This window comes from Penicillium canariense (genome assembly GCF_028826845.1).
Source record: "Penicillium canariense strain IBT 26290 chromosome Unknown utg000002l_segment0_segment0, whole genome shotgun sequence".
In the NCBI taxonomy this organism is placed as follows: domain Eukaryota; kingdom Fungi; phylum Ascomycota; class Eurotiomycetes; order Eurotiales; family Aspergillaceae; genus Penicillium; species Penicillium canariense.
This window is the reverse complement of record NW_026622729.1, coordinates 232,688-247,646: the sequence shown is the minus strand read 5'-3', so window position 1 is coordinate 247,646 and position 14,959 is coordinate 232,688. Positions and strand designations below refer to the sequence as shown.

At 49.8% G+C, this 14,959-nt stretch overlaps 6 protein-coding genes across 6 annotated transcripts; 5 read left to right on the top strand and 1 right to left on the bottom strand.

Moving 5' to 3' along the window:
- Nucleotides 1–455: 455 nt before the first annotated feature.
- N7482_003270 (ubiquinol--cytochrome-c reductase catalytic subunit CYT1) lies at nt 456–1,810 on the bottom strand (the record flags this gene model as incomplete). The annotated part of the gene is made up of 5 exons (XM_056685395.1): nt 1,711–1,810; nt 1,442–1,599; nt 1,256–1,318; nt 790–1,187; nt 456–724 (listed from the first exon to the last, which is right to left on the bottom strand). The coding sequence occupies exons 1-5, from the start codon at nt 1,777–1,779 to the stop codon at nt 456–458; spliced, it is 957 nt and encodes a 318-aa protein (XP_056544137.1). The 5' UTR covers nt 1,780–1,810.
- A 2,535-nt stretch (nt 1,811–4,345) lies between these two features.
- N7482_003269 (TDT family transporter) lies at nt 4,346–5,795 on the top strand (the record flags this gene model as incomplete). The annotated part of the gene is given in 5 exon segments (XM_056685394.1): nt 4,346–4,452; nt 4,466–4,870; nt 4,927–5,223; nt 5,301–5,586; nt 5,655–5,795. 5 exon segments carry the CDS (start codon nt 4,346–4,348, stop codon nt 5,793–5,795), a joined length of 1,236 nt encoding a protein of 411 aa, XP_056544136.1.
- Nucleotides 5,796–6,405: 610 nt separating this feature from the next.
- Nucleotides 6,406–8,407, top strand: N7482_003268 (fungal specific transcription factor domain-containing protein; the record flags this gene model as incomplete). Its single annotated transcript, XM_056685393.1, has 2 exons — nt 6,406–6,433; nt 6,654–8,407. 2 exons carry the CDS (start codon nt 6,406–6,408, stop codon nt 8,405–8,407), a joined length of 1,782 nt encoding a protein of 593 aa, XP_056544135.1.
- A 557-nt stretch (nt 8,408–8,964) lies between these two features.
- Nucleotides 8,965–9,745, top strand: N7482_003267 (uncharacterized protein; the record flags this gene model as incomplete). The annotated part of the gene is made up of 3 exons (XM_056685392.1): nt 8,965–9,261; nt 9,316–9,574; nt 9,633–9,745. The coding sequence occupies 3 exons, from the start codon at nt 8,965–8,967 to the stop codon at nt 9,743–9,745; spliced, it is 669 nt and encodes a 222-aa protein (XP_056544134.1).
- A 570-nt stretch (nt 9,746–10,315) lies between these two features.
- On the top strand, nt 10,316–13,100 carry N7482_003266 (exocyst complex component Sec10 family protein; the record flags this gene model as incomplete). The annotated part of the gene is made up of 3 exons (XM_056685391.1): nt 10,316–10,424; nt 10,481–12,773; nt 12,830–13,100. 3 exons carry the CDS (start codon nt 10,316–10,318, stop codon nt 13,098–13,100), a joined length of 2,673 nt encoding a protein of 890 aa, XP_056544133.1.
- An 847-nt stretch (nt 13,101–13,947) lies between these two features.
- On the top strand, nt 13,948–14,853 carry N7482_003265 (putative extracellular SCP domain protein Pry1; the record flags this gene model as incomplete). The annotated part of the gene is made up of 2 exons (XM_056685390.1): nt 13,948–14,262; nt 14,332–14,853. 2 exons carry the CDS (start codon nt 13,948–13,950, stop codon nt 14,851–14,853), a joined length of 837 nt encoding a protein of 278 aa, XP_056544132.1.
- Nucleotides 14,854–14,959: the final 106 nt, after the last annotated feature.

The window sequence follows — 14,959 nt, the reverse complement described above, 5'->3', positions numbered from 1 at the left end:
GAAATTTTGTATACCGATCGCATATTCCTATATTTGTTTGGTAGCTCTAAAATCGACATGTACATGCGTATCGATTGTCCACAGCTTGACCCTCTGCCAATACCACTCCCTTCGTCCCATCAAGACGAGAACTGACTAGTATGTTTATTCTTGAATTTGGACATCTTGCACCAACAGAATTCACAAAGGAAATTAGATTCAGTCAACTCCTCGAGCACACAGTTTTCGGAAGGGTAAAAAAAGAGAATATATCTAGGATACAGATACAGGTGTGCCGGGAGCGTTCTAACAAAACAAAAGGGCAGCGACCCTAGACACAAAAACAAGATGACGAAAGAGATCTCTCCAGGCGATAGAACCCGACGGGGCAATAATACAGGGTATGCCCAATGGGTCACATAGCCGCGTCAGCCTCTCCCCTGTTCCAACTCATACAGGCATGGTAGCCATCACGTTTAGCGGCGGGGGCCGATCGGGGGGCTGTACACGATCTTTCTCGACTTGATGGGGGCCCACTTGTAGCGCTTGACCCAAACACTGATGGCAAACAGGCCAGACAGGAGGACAACGGCCTTGACACCCATCTTCTTGCGGTCATCCATCTCGGGCTCAGCGGCCCAGTTTAGGAACTCAACAACATCCTTGGCCATCTGGGAGGTGGTAGCGGGGGTGCCATCCTCGTACTCGACGACACCGTCGAACAGAACACGGCCCATAGCAATACCTATATGATCATACCCATATTAGAAAATGTGAACATGGCCAATTGCAACGATTCTAGTCACATACCGGTACCAGGGAAGTAGGGGTTGAAGTTCATGCCCTCAGCAACGCTGGCGCCCGCTGGGGGCTCATCGGGGTAACCGGTCAGCAAGTTGAAGACGTAGTCGCAGCCACCGTGACGGCCCTTGATGATCAAGCTGAGATCGGGGGGCAGAGCACCGCCGTTGGCCGCACGGGCAGCCTCGTCGTTCTTGTAGGGGGCGGGGAGGTAGTCCGACAGCTTTCCGGGGCGCTTCTCGATCTCGCCCTGGTCGTTAGGCTCAGTGTCGTACTCGTTCTCCTCAGCCATAGTCTTCATCTCATCGACGGTGTGCATAACACCAACGAACGAGCGCCAGGGAACCCGGGTCAGGGAGTGGCAGCTGGCGCAAACTTCACGGTAGACCTGGAAACCACGGCGGAGCCTGAGCCGGAAAATTTGTGTTAGTTGACGCGCGACAGCAGCATGGCGGGTAAGGGTGTGAGCACTCACGCAGCGTGGTCGAAGGTCTTGTTGAAGCGCTGGTGCACCCAGGGGTATGGGGTAGCGTGCAGGCTGGGTAGAAAGCATTGGTTAGTCCAGTGGTCATTTGCGGTCCGAATCGCACAATCCTCGGCTCGGGATAACGGAGCGACCAGCCTGGTCGCTCCCTATGTTTTGATGGAAATTGAGACTCACCCCTCCTCAGCAGGGGTCGAGGCAAAGGCCTCCTGGCCATAGAGATGGTAGTACCAAGCGGCGGAACCGGCAGCCGCAGCGGTAGCGAGCGAGGCAGTGAGGGTGAGGTAGAAGGGGGAGCTGGCGGCATCGGCACCGGCGGCGGTGGATGAGGCACGCTGTCGGATTTCATTAGCATAAAGTCTTTTCCCCTACACGATGAAGCCATCACGAAGCGATTGCCCTTTCCGGCGAGGCTCAATGGGTCGGTCGGGGTGGTGAGAGCGTACCGTGGACTTGCCGACAGGCTGGCGAGCAAAGGCCCGGGCGGCCACGCGCGGAAGGGAACGGCCCAGCATGACGAATTTCAAACCCTCCGATCGATTGGCGATGGACGGGAAGGGGCGGGATTCGCTTCGAGCGAGAAGAGGGGGAGGGGGAGGTGGGTGGTGCACGGGAGAAGTGCTGTCGAGAGGTGCGAGTTGAGGTTCGAAGGTCAAGTTTCTCGCTGGGGGTGAGGATTGGGTAAAACCCTCGCGCTGATTGGCCGCGCTGGGGCGGCCGAGCTGACTTCGGTGAAAACCGGCTGTGTTGCAGGCCTGACTTTGCAGGCAGCCATCACGTAACTTAACTAACTAGTTATTCCTATGGAATTGCTTGCTAGGGGGCTTTTGATCATGGATTCAGTTTCAAACCTCCTCCGAGGTTATAAATGGAAGCTGTTTGCAATGTGTTTGTGAAAGAGTGTTGGCCACTATCTCGCCGTCGTGCAAAAGCCTATCTGCCATCCGATCAATATGCCTCGTGTCCCGGTCACGGCATCATGTTTGATACCTTCCCTTTCGGACAGATTGGTTGTGTGTATCTCCAACCATGGTAAGGATTGGGTATCCTATCAAATGGTATATATCAAGTACGGACTAGTAATCGGAGTCTTACAAAAGGAGCGAAATATATCATAGGCATTGATCTCGAGGGACCCACGGTGTCCAAACCAGCATTGACGCTATAACCGCGGACGCTGTAGTGTGACCGGTATAGGTGTACCTAGAAATTAGAAATGGGGTTTTATTTGGCCTGACACTCGTTTTCATAGGTAGCAATCCTGGGATTTTAATGGTATCGACAGTTGGTGTTATACCCGAAAGTAAAGGAAGAGAGATGTTCTTGCTTGCTCACATTCGTTACGGATTGGAAGATGCATCCGCAATTGATAGCATGAGGTCATTCATTCTCATGGCTAACCAGGAAACTTGCGAAATCAAACGCAAGGTCTTGAAATACGTATAGCAAACCAAATTATAATTTGATCATCACCTAAACCCGTCGTATATGGCCTTACAACCTGCATCACCAACACGTTGTCTTAGCCTTGCTCCTCAATGGAGCTGCCAGTTCCACGACCCAACGAACAATGGTCGGTGTGGGAATGAACTGCTATGGAAATTCACTGAGAGTATACAGAATACATTTGGTCTTTCTAAAACCAACGAGCCTGGAATAAGCTGGAGATGAGAGGATTTCCCAATAGGCCATCTTTAGCATTATGTAGCGCATAAATTTAAATACATTATACTAAGCCATCTGATGTCACCATATCCCGTCTTGATGGGGAAATTCTAAAGGAAATTGTCGACTCCCCGGTATCTGATGCCGCAAAATTGAGATCCTAGTGTCGAGCTATGTAATACAATTGCATTAAACTTTCAACCTTCTTATCTAAATAGGGTGTCGGGATGTCAACTGGCATAGCGGTGATGGTGGAACACCGCTGAGATGGACCGCAGCGCGCGGCCAGCAGGAGGCAGCCAAGGTACTGCTTTCCATCAATGATGTGGACGTTCATACAAGAGCTTGCGGTTCTGGAATCAAGTTCGAAAATATGCTTAAGGTCTCACTTGACCCAGTAGCAAACGGCGACATTGAAGAAAAAGGAGGACCCTTCGAGCATTTTCCATACCAAGCACCAGGCCCTTTCCGCAGCTGGCAAAACCCATGGCTTGCTGTTATGATTCCAGTAGGCACCAATATCCAGGTCGATCCTTTCCCATTAGTATTCTGGTATATCAACATGAATGGTAAAGGGAATCCTCCTGGGCCCTTCGCGCATTTAGGGTGAATGCGTTAGAGCTAGATATATTGATGATTCCAAGATACATGCAACGTAAACCTTCGAAGCAAGAAAATTCAACAACACACATGGAGCCAAATGTTTCAAGAGGTCCATTAGGAAAGGAAGAATATCCGAACCTATTACCTTGTCAGGCTTGATTCGGCGACTGGAATGCGCACTGCAAGTCAATAAATAATATTGAAACTGTAAGAAAGATCCCCTAGACTTCATGCTTTACCTAATAGCTAGAGTTAGAACTATTTAAAAAGCAGTTTACTGGATCTTTATCGTTGTCTATCTAATGTTTCAGCCACATTTGGGGTGGGGCGGGGATAGGGCAGGAGGAACCACACGAGCGCCCTTCACGAACAATAAATGTGCGTTCATGTGCCACCAATGTCAATTGGAACTACCAAGCTTGGAACCCTTTACACGTTAGTATCTATATCAGTCGCGAATATATTGTAACCCAATCTTTCTAGATCTAATTACTATTTTTTCTAGATTTCGGATGGCCCTGAATGAAAAATTGGCAGATGCCGATGGCCCACCTGCTCGGCGATTGTTGGTCGCCGTTTGGGTTCCATATTGTGTCGCTGAATATTTCTCTCGTTCTTTGTGACATTGATTCATTTCTGGGCCCACACTTTTTCAATAATTAATCCACAGTACAAATGACTTCCTGTACGACTTTTCGGATCATCTCACTCTCCCATCTCTACCCCCTTTTCTTTCCATCTAAACGAATTTAATCTAGGGAAATATCCTCCCAACTCAAAACTAAAACAGCAAATTTGAACATCCGTCAAATCATGGAAAGAAGAAATGCTCCACGGGCCCAAGCTGAGAACTCCGAATCAACTGCAATATCCAAACATGACCATGGGTGGCGTCGGGTTATTCGGAATTTTACCCCAGCGTGAGTTCTAAAGCAATGTTGAAGATATCAATACTCACAGATATGCAAGTTGGTTTTCTGTGAATATGGGAACTGGAATCGTCTCTATTTTGCTCAACACTCTACCCTACAACGGACGATGGCTACATGATGTTTCTGTCGTCATTTTTATTCTGAATGTAGTTTATTTCACAATATCCCTAGCGATCACGCTGCTACGCTACATTCTCTACCCGGAGATCTTCAGAGTCATGATAGCTCACCCAGTGCAATCATTGTTCTTGGGAACTTTTCCGATGGGGCTCGCGACAATTATCAACATGTTCTGCTTCGTCTGCGTGCCTGCGTGGGGAGATCGAGCTGCTTATTTCATTTGGGCAGTTTGGATCTTTGACGCAATTGTGTCGGTGTTGGTGGCTATCGGTATCCCATTTTTGCTGTTAGTTGTGCTTCTGCTCTTGTGACCTTTGTTCCCTGACTAATTTGACTTCAAAGAACAACGAGCAAGAACGAAATCGACCTTTCTTCAATGACTGCCGCTTGGCTTCTACCTGTTGTTTCTTGCATTGTCGCAGCTGCCTCGGGGGCCATCGTGGCGGATGTCTTGCCCGATGCACAACTAGCTCTCGCTACCATCCTTGCCAGTTATGTTCTCTGGGGAATGGGTGTTCCTCTAGCACTAATGATTATCTGCATATATCTGCAGCGCCTGATGTTCTACAAGTTACCGCCCAAGGCATTGCTTGTAAGCGTCTTTCTCCCTCTGGGTCCGCTGGGCCAGGGTGGTTTCGGGTAAGTTTTGATGTTTTTATCGGCGAACTAGCTATGCTTATCACGTTGATATACTGACGAAAGCATCAATCGTTTAGTATCCAAAAACTTGGCAAATCTGCGCAAACGATCTTCCCCCAGACGAACACTCTTAGCACCTCAACTGGTGAAATATTATATGGTATGGGGTTCTTGATTGGAATCTTGCTGTGGGCATTTGGGATCGTCTGGCTTTCTTTCGCCGTGGCGACACTAGTCAAGGCGAGGACATTTCCTTTTAACATGGGCTGGTGGGCGTTGACCTTCCCCCTGGGAGTTTTCACCACCTGTACGTGTACAATGGGTCAGGAGCTTCCCTCCCGTTTTTTTGCCGTTCTTGGAACAGTACGTGTTCATTTTCCATCTCCTTGCCTGCATATGGGACCACTCTTCAGTTGCTAAACAAATTACAGATATTCTCGGTTGTGATCGTGTTGTTATGGTTTCTGGTCAGCTTCCACACGTTTCGCGGCATCATCCGAGGCGATATATTCGTTGCACCATGCCTTAAAGACCTGGGGAGCGCAAAAGCCCGATCAGGTGAAAATGTTTGAAAGACTAATAGAAATATGCTGAGACTGGTCAGTGCGAACTCTTCTAGAGGATGTAGAGCGGTAGGGGGACAGGCAACCTTACTTGCCTAATAGAGAAGCAATCTCTCACAACATCCCATGCTGAACTCCGCAGTAAATTCCACTGGAATTGACTAATCCTTATGTAGCTAGTTAACTATCACCCAAACAAATATACCTTGCGTCCGATAAGCAAAACGCTAACGTTGTTCAGGCCGAGCTTATGCGCTTGAGGAAAGGGGGGCATGTGCAGCAGGTCGCCAAGCAAGGACCAGTGTCAATCGCCGATTGACAACTATCACGATTTCATTGGATGATAAGGCGCCAGACTCATTAAAAAAAGCAGGGATATCTCGGCTTCATTTCTATATTTTGCTGCAGCGGCATGATTGCGCAGTTCACAGGATATCTAAGTGGTAAGGGTGGCTCGGAGACTGCTCTCGAGCGCTTGTTGGTGGTCAGGCTAGAACAAAACGACCCTAAGCCGGACAAATGGCCAGCCGCTATTACTTAGATTTAGCAGTTTGAAACAACTTCAATTTGACTCCTCCTCCGTTCTGTTCATTCAAGCTATCACTGTCCAGAAGCGAAGATGGTCTCAGTGGTCGATGAGGATGAGGGTCACTGACCGCATTCACCACGGGCGTGTTGCTATCGGGTTCTGCGGAACTGCCGCTGACGCCGGTCAACCCCCTTCCTCGCAGTCCACCTTCCTCCCCATTTCATCATGGCCAAAACCAAGGAGAGTGGGTTGGCTTCTCTTGCATGTACCGAGTGTCGGAAGCAGCATCTCAAATGTGACGCGCACAGGCCGACGTGCTCGCGTTGCATGCTGCACAGATACTTTTGTGAGTACCTCCCGTCACGACGTGGCGGGCGCAGAAAAAGCCCGACCGGATTCCAGTCGCCCGCCACCGCCATCTAGCAACCCGGATGAGCTGAATATTACTTCACATCATGATCCCACCGGGTTGATTGAAGAGATACAACCCAGGTATCAAGCACCTCTCGCCTTATCCGTGCCCCGGTCAGAACAGCCGAATACGCCAGATAGCACCTCGCCACAAAGAGCGGCAGGTCCCACGAGTGCAACAAGGTCGGTCCCCTGGCCGATGGGCATTCCGCGAAGCGGACTGGATCAAGAGCAAGTTCAGCATGCCCGGGACCCCTGGTTTCACGATGAGCGCTTTTTACGCCTCTTCTATGAAAATTTTCATGTCGCCCATCCAATCTTGGTGCCCAGCGCAACATATCATGATCGGCAGTACCCGGACTTCCTTCAGCTCGTTGTGAATTTTGTTGGTTCCCATTATATCCCATCAAGTCCGACTCTAGACTATAGGGACAAAGTTCTTGCAGAGCTTACCTGCAATCCGGACCGTTCACCGTGTATGGTTCAGGCTTGGTTGATCTTCGCAATCGCGATTTATGCTCGCGGCGAATGGCAGGAGGCGCAGGACGCCTTCTCGCACGGTGTTGAAATCGCTTTAGAGATTGGCATGAACCGTCGCGAGTTTGCCATGGCTGGCCACCCCGAGAATAGCATCGAGGCTGAAAGCCTCCGGAGAACCTGGTGGGAACTTTACGTTACAGATATCTTCATCGCGGCTCCGTTTAAGAGCAATACCTTCCTTTGCAGCACAATGGCTCCAGATGTGGGTTTGCCTTGTGAAGAGTCGGTTTATACCGGAACATGCGATATTTCAACACCCCGGAAGATTCTTGATTTCAAACGCCGAGTCTTTGCGCCGGAGGAAACAGTCTTTTCCTCCTTCAGCTATCGCATTGAGGCTACTACCATTCTTTGCAGAGCTCTCGTCTTGAGTAGACTGCGGGACTATCATCGCGATCATCTTCAAGCGGTTGAGAATGCGCTCGTCAGCTGGGTCAATCATTTGCCTCCCAGAAAGCTGGACATTGTCGATTCTTACGGTAACATTGATGAGATGATGTTTCAAGCACACATAACGATCGCCTATGCTACTATGCTCCTCCACCTACCGCGAAGCGACCTCCAACCTGTTTTATCCCAAACAAATGAGCAGTTCTGGCCTTCTGCCACTCGACATATGGGCTCTACCCTCAACCGCCCGATTCACAGCATCAAAGCTACTGAAGCTTCCAGGCGAATATCCGATGCAATCTCCCTCTGTCCAAATGTCCTCAAGCACTCTCCCTTCGTTATTCCCACATTGGCACTCGCTGGAATGATTCAACTAGCAACATCTATTAAGCACACCGAAGAGTGTTTTGATCACCACTACAACAGGGTTACTCTCATCCTTGGGTGCCTCAAAAGCACAAAACGAATATGGGGTCTCGCAGATGCTGCTTACAATCATCTGCGTACCTCTGCAGCTGATGCATTATCAGATTCCATGGAGCGATGGAGCACGGAACCTCTTCGAAAATTCTTCCCAGCGGATTCGACACCCAGTAGAGCAGAGCGTACATCATCCCAGCCCACTCGGCCCACATCGGCCATTTCGGAAGGCCAGGAGCTCTTTTTCCCGCCCATTACCCCAGCTTTTGTTGACCCGACATGTTACAATGACTCGTTCTTCACCTCTATCCCTGATTTTGATATTAGCTAAGGCCACAAGCATTAATGCCATTTGGAGACGTTGTAATTTATGATGATATGAAGAATATGCATCAACATGGTCATTCCCCATCATGCATATCCGTCCCCCGTTATATTCCACCCCTGATACGAATCAGAAACTTTATTCTTCGTGTGAACATATCCTGTGATTCTGTTGCCGAACCTTTTGGTCTGGACATCACCCCCCTCCTCCTGACCCTTTTTCTTCTTCGATATTCTAGATAGATCCACACAACGTTGATTAGGAAATGTCGATCAAACCTAAAGAGTAAGTGTGTTCCAATCACTATCTAGAAATTCCAATATTAAAATGTTGAAGTACGCGTAACATACCGACCGGGCTTATCTCTCGGGGATCGAATGAGCGGTATGTATTCAATCGCCGATTGAACTTATCAACGTCATTCTACATCGGCGATTGCATTGTTGCAATGTGTTCATCCCGGAATCTCTTATAATATTCCTTCTATTCAGTTACTTACTTCGTTCCCTTATAACAAAGTGCAATAAGTTTGAGTTATTACAGTGTTGACAGCTTGTTGCAAAATGCTGCCTCTCATTCTTCCCTCAACCGCCGCGAGCACCCCAAGCGATAAGCGATCAGCCACCCCTTATCGGCCTTTTAAGGAACGGTACCACTTGGATGATGTCGTGCGGGATATTAAACAACATCTGGGTGAATCCGGTGGTATCTCGTCTGAAGATGTCGACTCGGAGTACTTGCGGTCCTTGTTAGAAAAATACATCTCAGACCCAAGCGACTGGATCCAGTATTTCCACAACGATCGCAGCAAAAATTACACTCGGAATGCGATTGAGAGCATCAATCATAAGGCAAATATTGTGAGTGAGCGCATGGTCTTGTCTCAAAGTTCCCAACAATGCTAATTATTGTAGCTCCTTCTAGTATGGAATCCCGGAAAGGGTTCCCCGATTCACGATCACGCAAATGCCCACTGCATCATGAAAGTCCTCGCCGGGGAACTACATGAGACCGTTTATAAGATACCCGATAACAGGCCAGGGGACTCGTTGCCGTTAGAAGTCAAATCCGCAAACACCTATGGTATGAATGAGGTCACCTATATTTCTGACGATATCGGGCTCCATCGGGTCCACAATCCCAGCAGCAGCCAGATAGCTGTTTCATTGCATTGTGAGTATGAGCTTCGCATATCACCTATTCTCATTAATTCTAATAAGACAATTGCTAGTATATACACCCCCAAATGCAGCTGACTATGGCTACAATATTTTCGATGAAGCTACCGGCTCCGCAAGCCACGTATCACAGGCACGCTCATTTTTGAAGCCACAGGAGAATTAGAGGACATGTGAATGTGGAAATTACAGTATTGAGAGCTTTTGGGTTTTGTTTTCATTCTGTCATGGGCATTTATTTACAAGTGAAGGGTGTACAGCTTGCACGCGTTTTCTCCAGCGATGATATCCACCGTCATCGCGTATCCTGGTTTCGGGTAACTTTGTCTGGTTTCAGTTAGGATTTCTGCTAGATTGAAACAATTTCAACAAAGATTTTATCAAATCTAGATTCTTCTGGTTTTTGTACTAAGCACTTGATCGTCCCTTATACTTGCATTTGTTTACTTGATACTGCCGAGCCGTGGGGAAGGCGGTGAGATCACGGACCCTTAACACTGCTAATCGCCGCTGAAACCGGGGGCGATCGTTCATGTGCGGCCACACTGAGAGCTTGGGTGGGTTTCTTTCCACTAGGACGTGATTCCTTCGCTCCCGGTCTGCACCGTAGTGCTTCCATTACCAAAATATTGCTCAGGGGAGTTCAGTGGCCCCGAGGGTCAACTCCAGCGCCTTCATTACCATCTCGCCCCGCCAACCCTCTGGTCGTCTCCGATGAAGACCCCAAAAAACCGCAATGCCGAACGGAAAGAAAGGGATAACGCCTGCGCGGCCACGCAGAGATGTGCTGGCCTCGCTGCGTATGGCATCAATGGAAGAGATTGCACGAGCTTCGCTGCCGGCTGGTATGTCCTCTCAATGTTTAAATGCCTGGTCATGCACTAACCTCGCCCGCCGATAGAGATCATGTCGTCAATTCTAGATTACCTCGACCCCCTCGACCTCATCCGCGCAGCTCGGTCGAGCAAACTTCTCCATGAAATGGCATACGACGACACCCGATGGGTACAGCGATTGAAGCGAATTGGGTGCTGGGATGAGGCAGACGCTCGAAAGCATATTGAGAGTGTTTACGGGAGCATTGCGAACTTGGATGTTGCAGAGCAGGAGGATGGTTTCGAGAAGTCGGGTCGTGCACGTGCAGTGCCTGCCATTATTGTCGAGGAAACCCCTGCTTCTGATGTCAAGCAGCTCTCTGATGGATTCGACAAGATCGAGCTAGTCAATACAAGCTCACAGCCCGTGCCATCAGCGACCACCGAAGATGATCCTGATCTAGTGGTTTTGAAACACGCAAAATCCATTCGAGGTGAAGCGCGGCAGGAATATGGGAGGATCCATGCCGCATTAGCGCCCTTTTACGACGATATTGCCAAGAATGGACCGTCGATGAACAATTTGGTTTTTACTCACTATAGCGATCCGCAAGCACAGGCACAAATGCTGTCCCAGCTAGTGTCCTTTTCAAACTCTGATATGACAGATGGCTGGCAAGACCGGACGGACTGCCTCCAAAGGGCCGTGTCTATCTTTGAAACCGCTGCATTGAACGAATTTCGAAAAGCATACGAGACAGACGACATTGATGACACTATGCGCAAATACGCCCACATACTATGGACACTTAATGGTGCAAAGGCAGCTGTCGACCTGTTTATACATCACAATCATTTGATAATGCGCAAATCCGAGCTGGGAACTGTAGCGGACTGCATTGATGCCTTGGGAAAAGTGAAAGTACAGCATACACAGGCGTTTTTTACCCGTTTGAGTGTCGCCTACAACGAGGAGGTGACAATCATGAACCGTGTCTTTCCTCCGGAGTTGGATGTGGCATCTCCCTTCATGGAGAAGGTCGGACAAGATGTGCTCTATCCATTCCTAACCGCGATCTTCGATGAGCTGCATCGCACTAATATGGAGTCTTATCTCACCGCCATCTCTGTTACGTTTGTACAGTGCATGAATCTGTCCGAATCCCTCCTGCCGATACGGAACTCTGGCGACAGGTTTGATCAATACCTAGATTCGGTCGTGATCAAGATCTACGAGCCACACATTGATTTGTATTTGGCTGAAGAGCTTGACTTCTTTCGAAAGGGCTGTGCGGCCACAATTGACGACTGGGATCGCCAGCTTTCAGAACAAGCTGCCTCGACCGAATCATTCCTCATGTCCAATGTCAACCGCCAGGCTGACAAGCGAGACTTCCTCACTTCATTCAAGAAAGTGATCATGATGCCTGTCAACATCCTCCCCAGTTTTTCGGGCAACAAGGCCAACGAAGACTTCAAATCATACTCTGAGACGAACGGCAATAACCCGTCTGTTCCGAAGATCTCCAATCGATTCTCCACTATCTCGTCACCGACACCAACTACTTTAGAAGAGGCCCCTACAACGGAATTGGCAGCAAAGGCGGCTATTATGAAAACAAAAATGGAAGGCATCCGATCCTTGTTCAGCATCGAAATTGCTTTGAGCCTCGTTCATTCGGCAAAGTCCAGCCTGGAGAGAGCCGCCCAGTTTGTCCGGCTAGGTGGAGAGTATGGTAGAGCTGCGAAACAGCAGTGTGAGGCCATCTTTGTGGCCTTGCTCCGTCTCTTGGGCCTTCGCCATGTTATTGTTGGCTTCGATAAGGCCGTCGACCACCTCTCCAACTACCGACCGCGTGATCAGGAGGAGCGCGATTCTGCAGGAGTGGAGCCCCTGGTTACCTTTTTGGAGCTGGTGAATGTGGGCGACCTCATTCTCCAGATGGTGGATGTGTTCTACGAGCAGGAATTGATTGGCATGAGATTGACGGACCGCCATGATTTTCTCGATCCGGCGGTCAAGGAAAAGAAGAAATTCGAGCAGATGCTCGATGAGCGGGTGGCAGCTGGGTTGAACAAGGGTATCGACGTTCTCATGGAGGAAGTGGACTATATTCTCGCTACACGACAACTCGCCACCGACTTCAACCCAGGCGTTTCGTCAGACCCCCACCGACAGACCATGGATGTGGGTGTGAGTGAAGCGGCGGCCGCCGTGGTAGATGTGGTTTCGTCGCATACTTCGATGTTGGTGGGCAGCACCGACAAGAGCACGCTAGATGTGTTCAATCAAGAAGTAGGTCTGCGTCTCTTCACGGCTCTGTGTAAGCATCTCAAGCGACAGCGGATCAGCGTTGAGGGGTCCCTGAAGCTCATCAGGTATGTATATCTATATGTCCCTTCTTCCTACACGGCTTGCGCTAATTCATTCCCAGCGATATGAACCACTACTTCAAGTTTGTCCAAAACCTCAAGAACAACGAACTTCTCCTCTACTTCAAAGCATTCCGCGAATTAGCCCAAATCTACCTGATCGACCCGTCTGATGCCAAGGAGCTGGCAACAATCATCGCCGACGCCGACCGGTTCCACGGAATCTGGCGCGTGGAGGAAGTATATGAGTTCGCGGAGCGCCGGGTCGACTGGTACCAGGTGAAACGCGACGTGGAACGAGCTATGTACGGCATCGGATGCAGCGTGATGTAATTAGATACAGATACCCCATTGCCTAGCGACTTAGTAGTATATATATGCGTCGACGTCGATCATATTTATTGGGCTGATCTCCCGTCAGGAGGGACACGGGACTCATCCCCGCACCCCGCAAGTTTAATTTTCACGGATGGCACTGTCCATGTTCCCAACGCTGGTCCACTTGGTCTTCTCACCATTTCCTTCCTATTTTGTATTTTGTCCAGAAATGATAGATGATCTGCTCTTGCGATGTTGCCTCCGGGCCTTCCGCTGCGCTGAGGTCGCATTCTGACGTCAACGGCGGCTACTGGAACATCCCACCCCGTTTGGAACGACATCAAGACTTTCCGGGCCAACAGCCGCTGCCGTCCGGTTGCAGCTTGAAACGGGATGGAACCGACACGGAACGCGTATTCCTATTTGCCGCTCATTCAGGCACTCTGCCCTTCTGCTGGGACTGGGCTGGGCCTGATCTCAGGAATCGGTGGGGTGTGACGCGGAGATCTTCACCTGGGCACTAGGGCGCCAGTGCAAACACTACTTTTTCTCTGGGAACCAGTGTTGCTGGGACCTCAGGTGCCCGAGAAGATATTATATCTCCCCTGGTGGTGCGCCTGGGGGGCAGACGCAGATGTAGACCCATTGGTGCGCCATCTTCCTACCACCTGGCTTCTCTTGCTGCAGTCTGACACAGCTGCCTCGGAGCTCAGAGTTTGACGAGACGTTCGGGATCCATGCTCTCGGACTCTTCATCTGCCTGGTCTGCCATCGCTCTGCTTCTATGATGTGGTGATCCATCGCAGAGTCCAGGTCATTGTCGCTACTCAGGGCGGGGGAGATAACTGTCCCCGCAATGACAATGGCTACCATCTCTCGCTGCAGCTTGCTTGTTTTACTACTCGTGATCATCGACAGCTTGATCATGACTGTGGGGGCCCAGAAGACGGTAGTCATAACCGTCCAAACCACTGTGGACGCCGTCACATCCACCGTCCAAGTAACGCCCACGATTCCTAGCCCCGCCTCATATACCTCCCTCAGTGACTTCAGAGATACCGTCCTCCAGGTCAGCAACAAATACCGAAGCGCACACGACGCCGAGCCATTGGTCTGGAATGACACATTGGCCCAATATTCCCGAAAATGGGCGGAAGCTTGCATCTGGAAACACTCGGTATATAGTTTCGCATTCCCCCAATAAATTCAGCATCAGCCACAAGACCCCAATTCTAACGCACTTTAGGACGGCCCCTACGGTGAAAACATAGCCTTTGGCTACCCCAATGCTTCTTCCGCGGTCGCAGCATGGGGTGATGAGGAAAAATATTATAATTTTGACAAGCCGACGGGGTTTACCGAGAAGACCGGCCATTTCACTCAGCTCGTGTGGAAATCTACAACCGAAGCCGGATGCGCTGCGATAAATTGTGGATATACTGAAGACAACCACAAGATCCGCAGAGATACAGGAGACACAAATGAGGGCCGAGTTGTTTCGAGAGAGGCGGATGGCAGCATGCGAGCGCAGGGCTGGTATGTGGTGTGCGAGTACACGCCAGCAGGCAATGTCGTCGGCAGTCACAACGAATACTTCAAGCGGAATGTCAAGCCGAACACCAAGGCATCAAACCAGGCCACGTCAACTACCACGTCAAAGAGCCAACCGACAGGTGGCGCGACGATCAAGACGGGAATGAGTTCCACGGTGTGGATAATGCTGCTGGCGCTGGGGACAGTCGCCATTGGGATGGGCCTGTATACATAGCAACCAAACCTACAAAATACAAGATGGAAAGACAGCTATTTGTTCGTAGGCATTTCTCATGCTTATCCACCATTGCACATCAAGAGCTTCGTCGGACACGCACAGC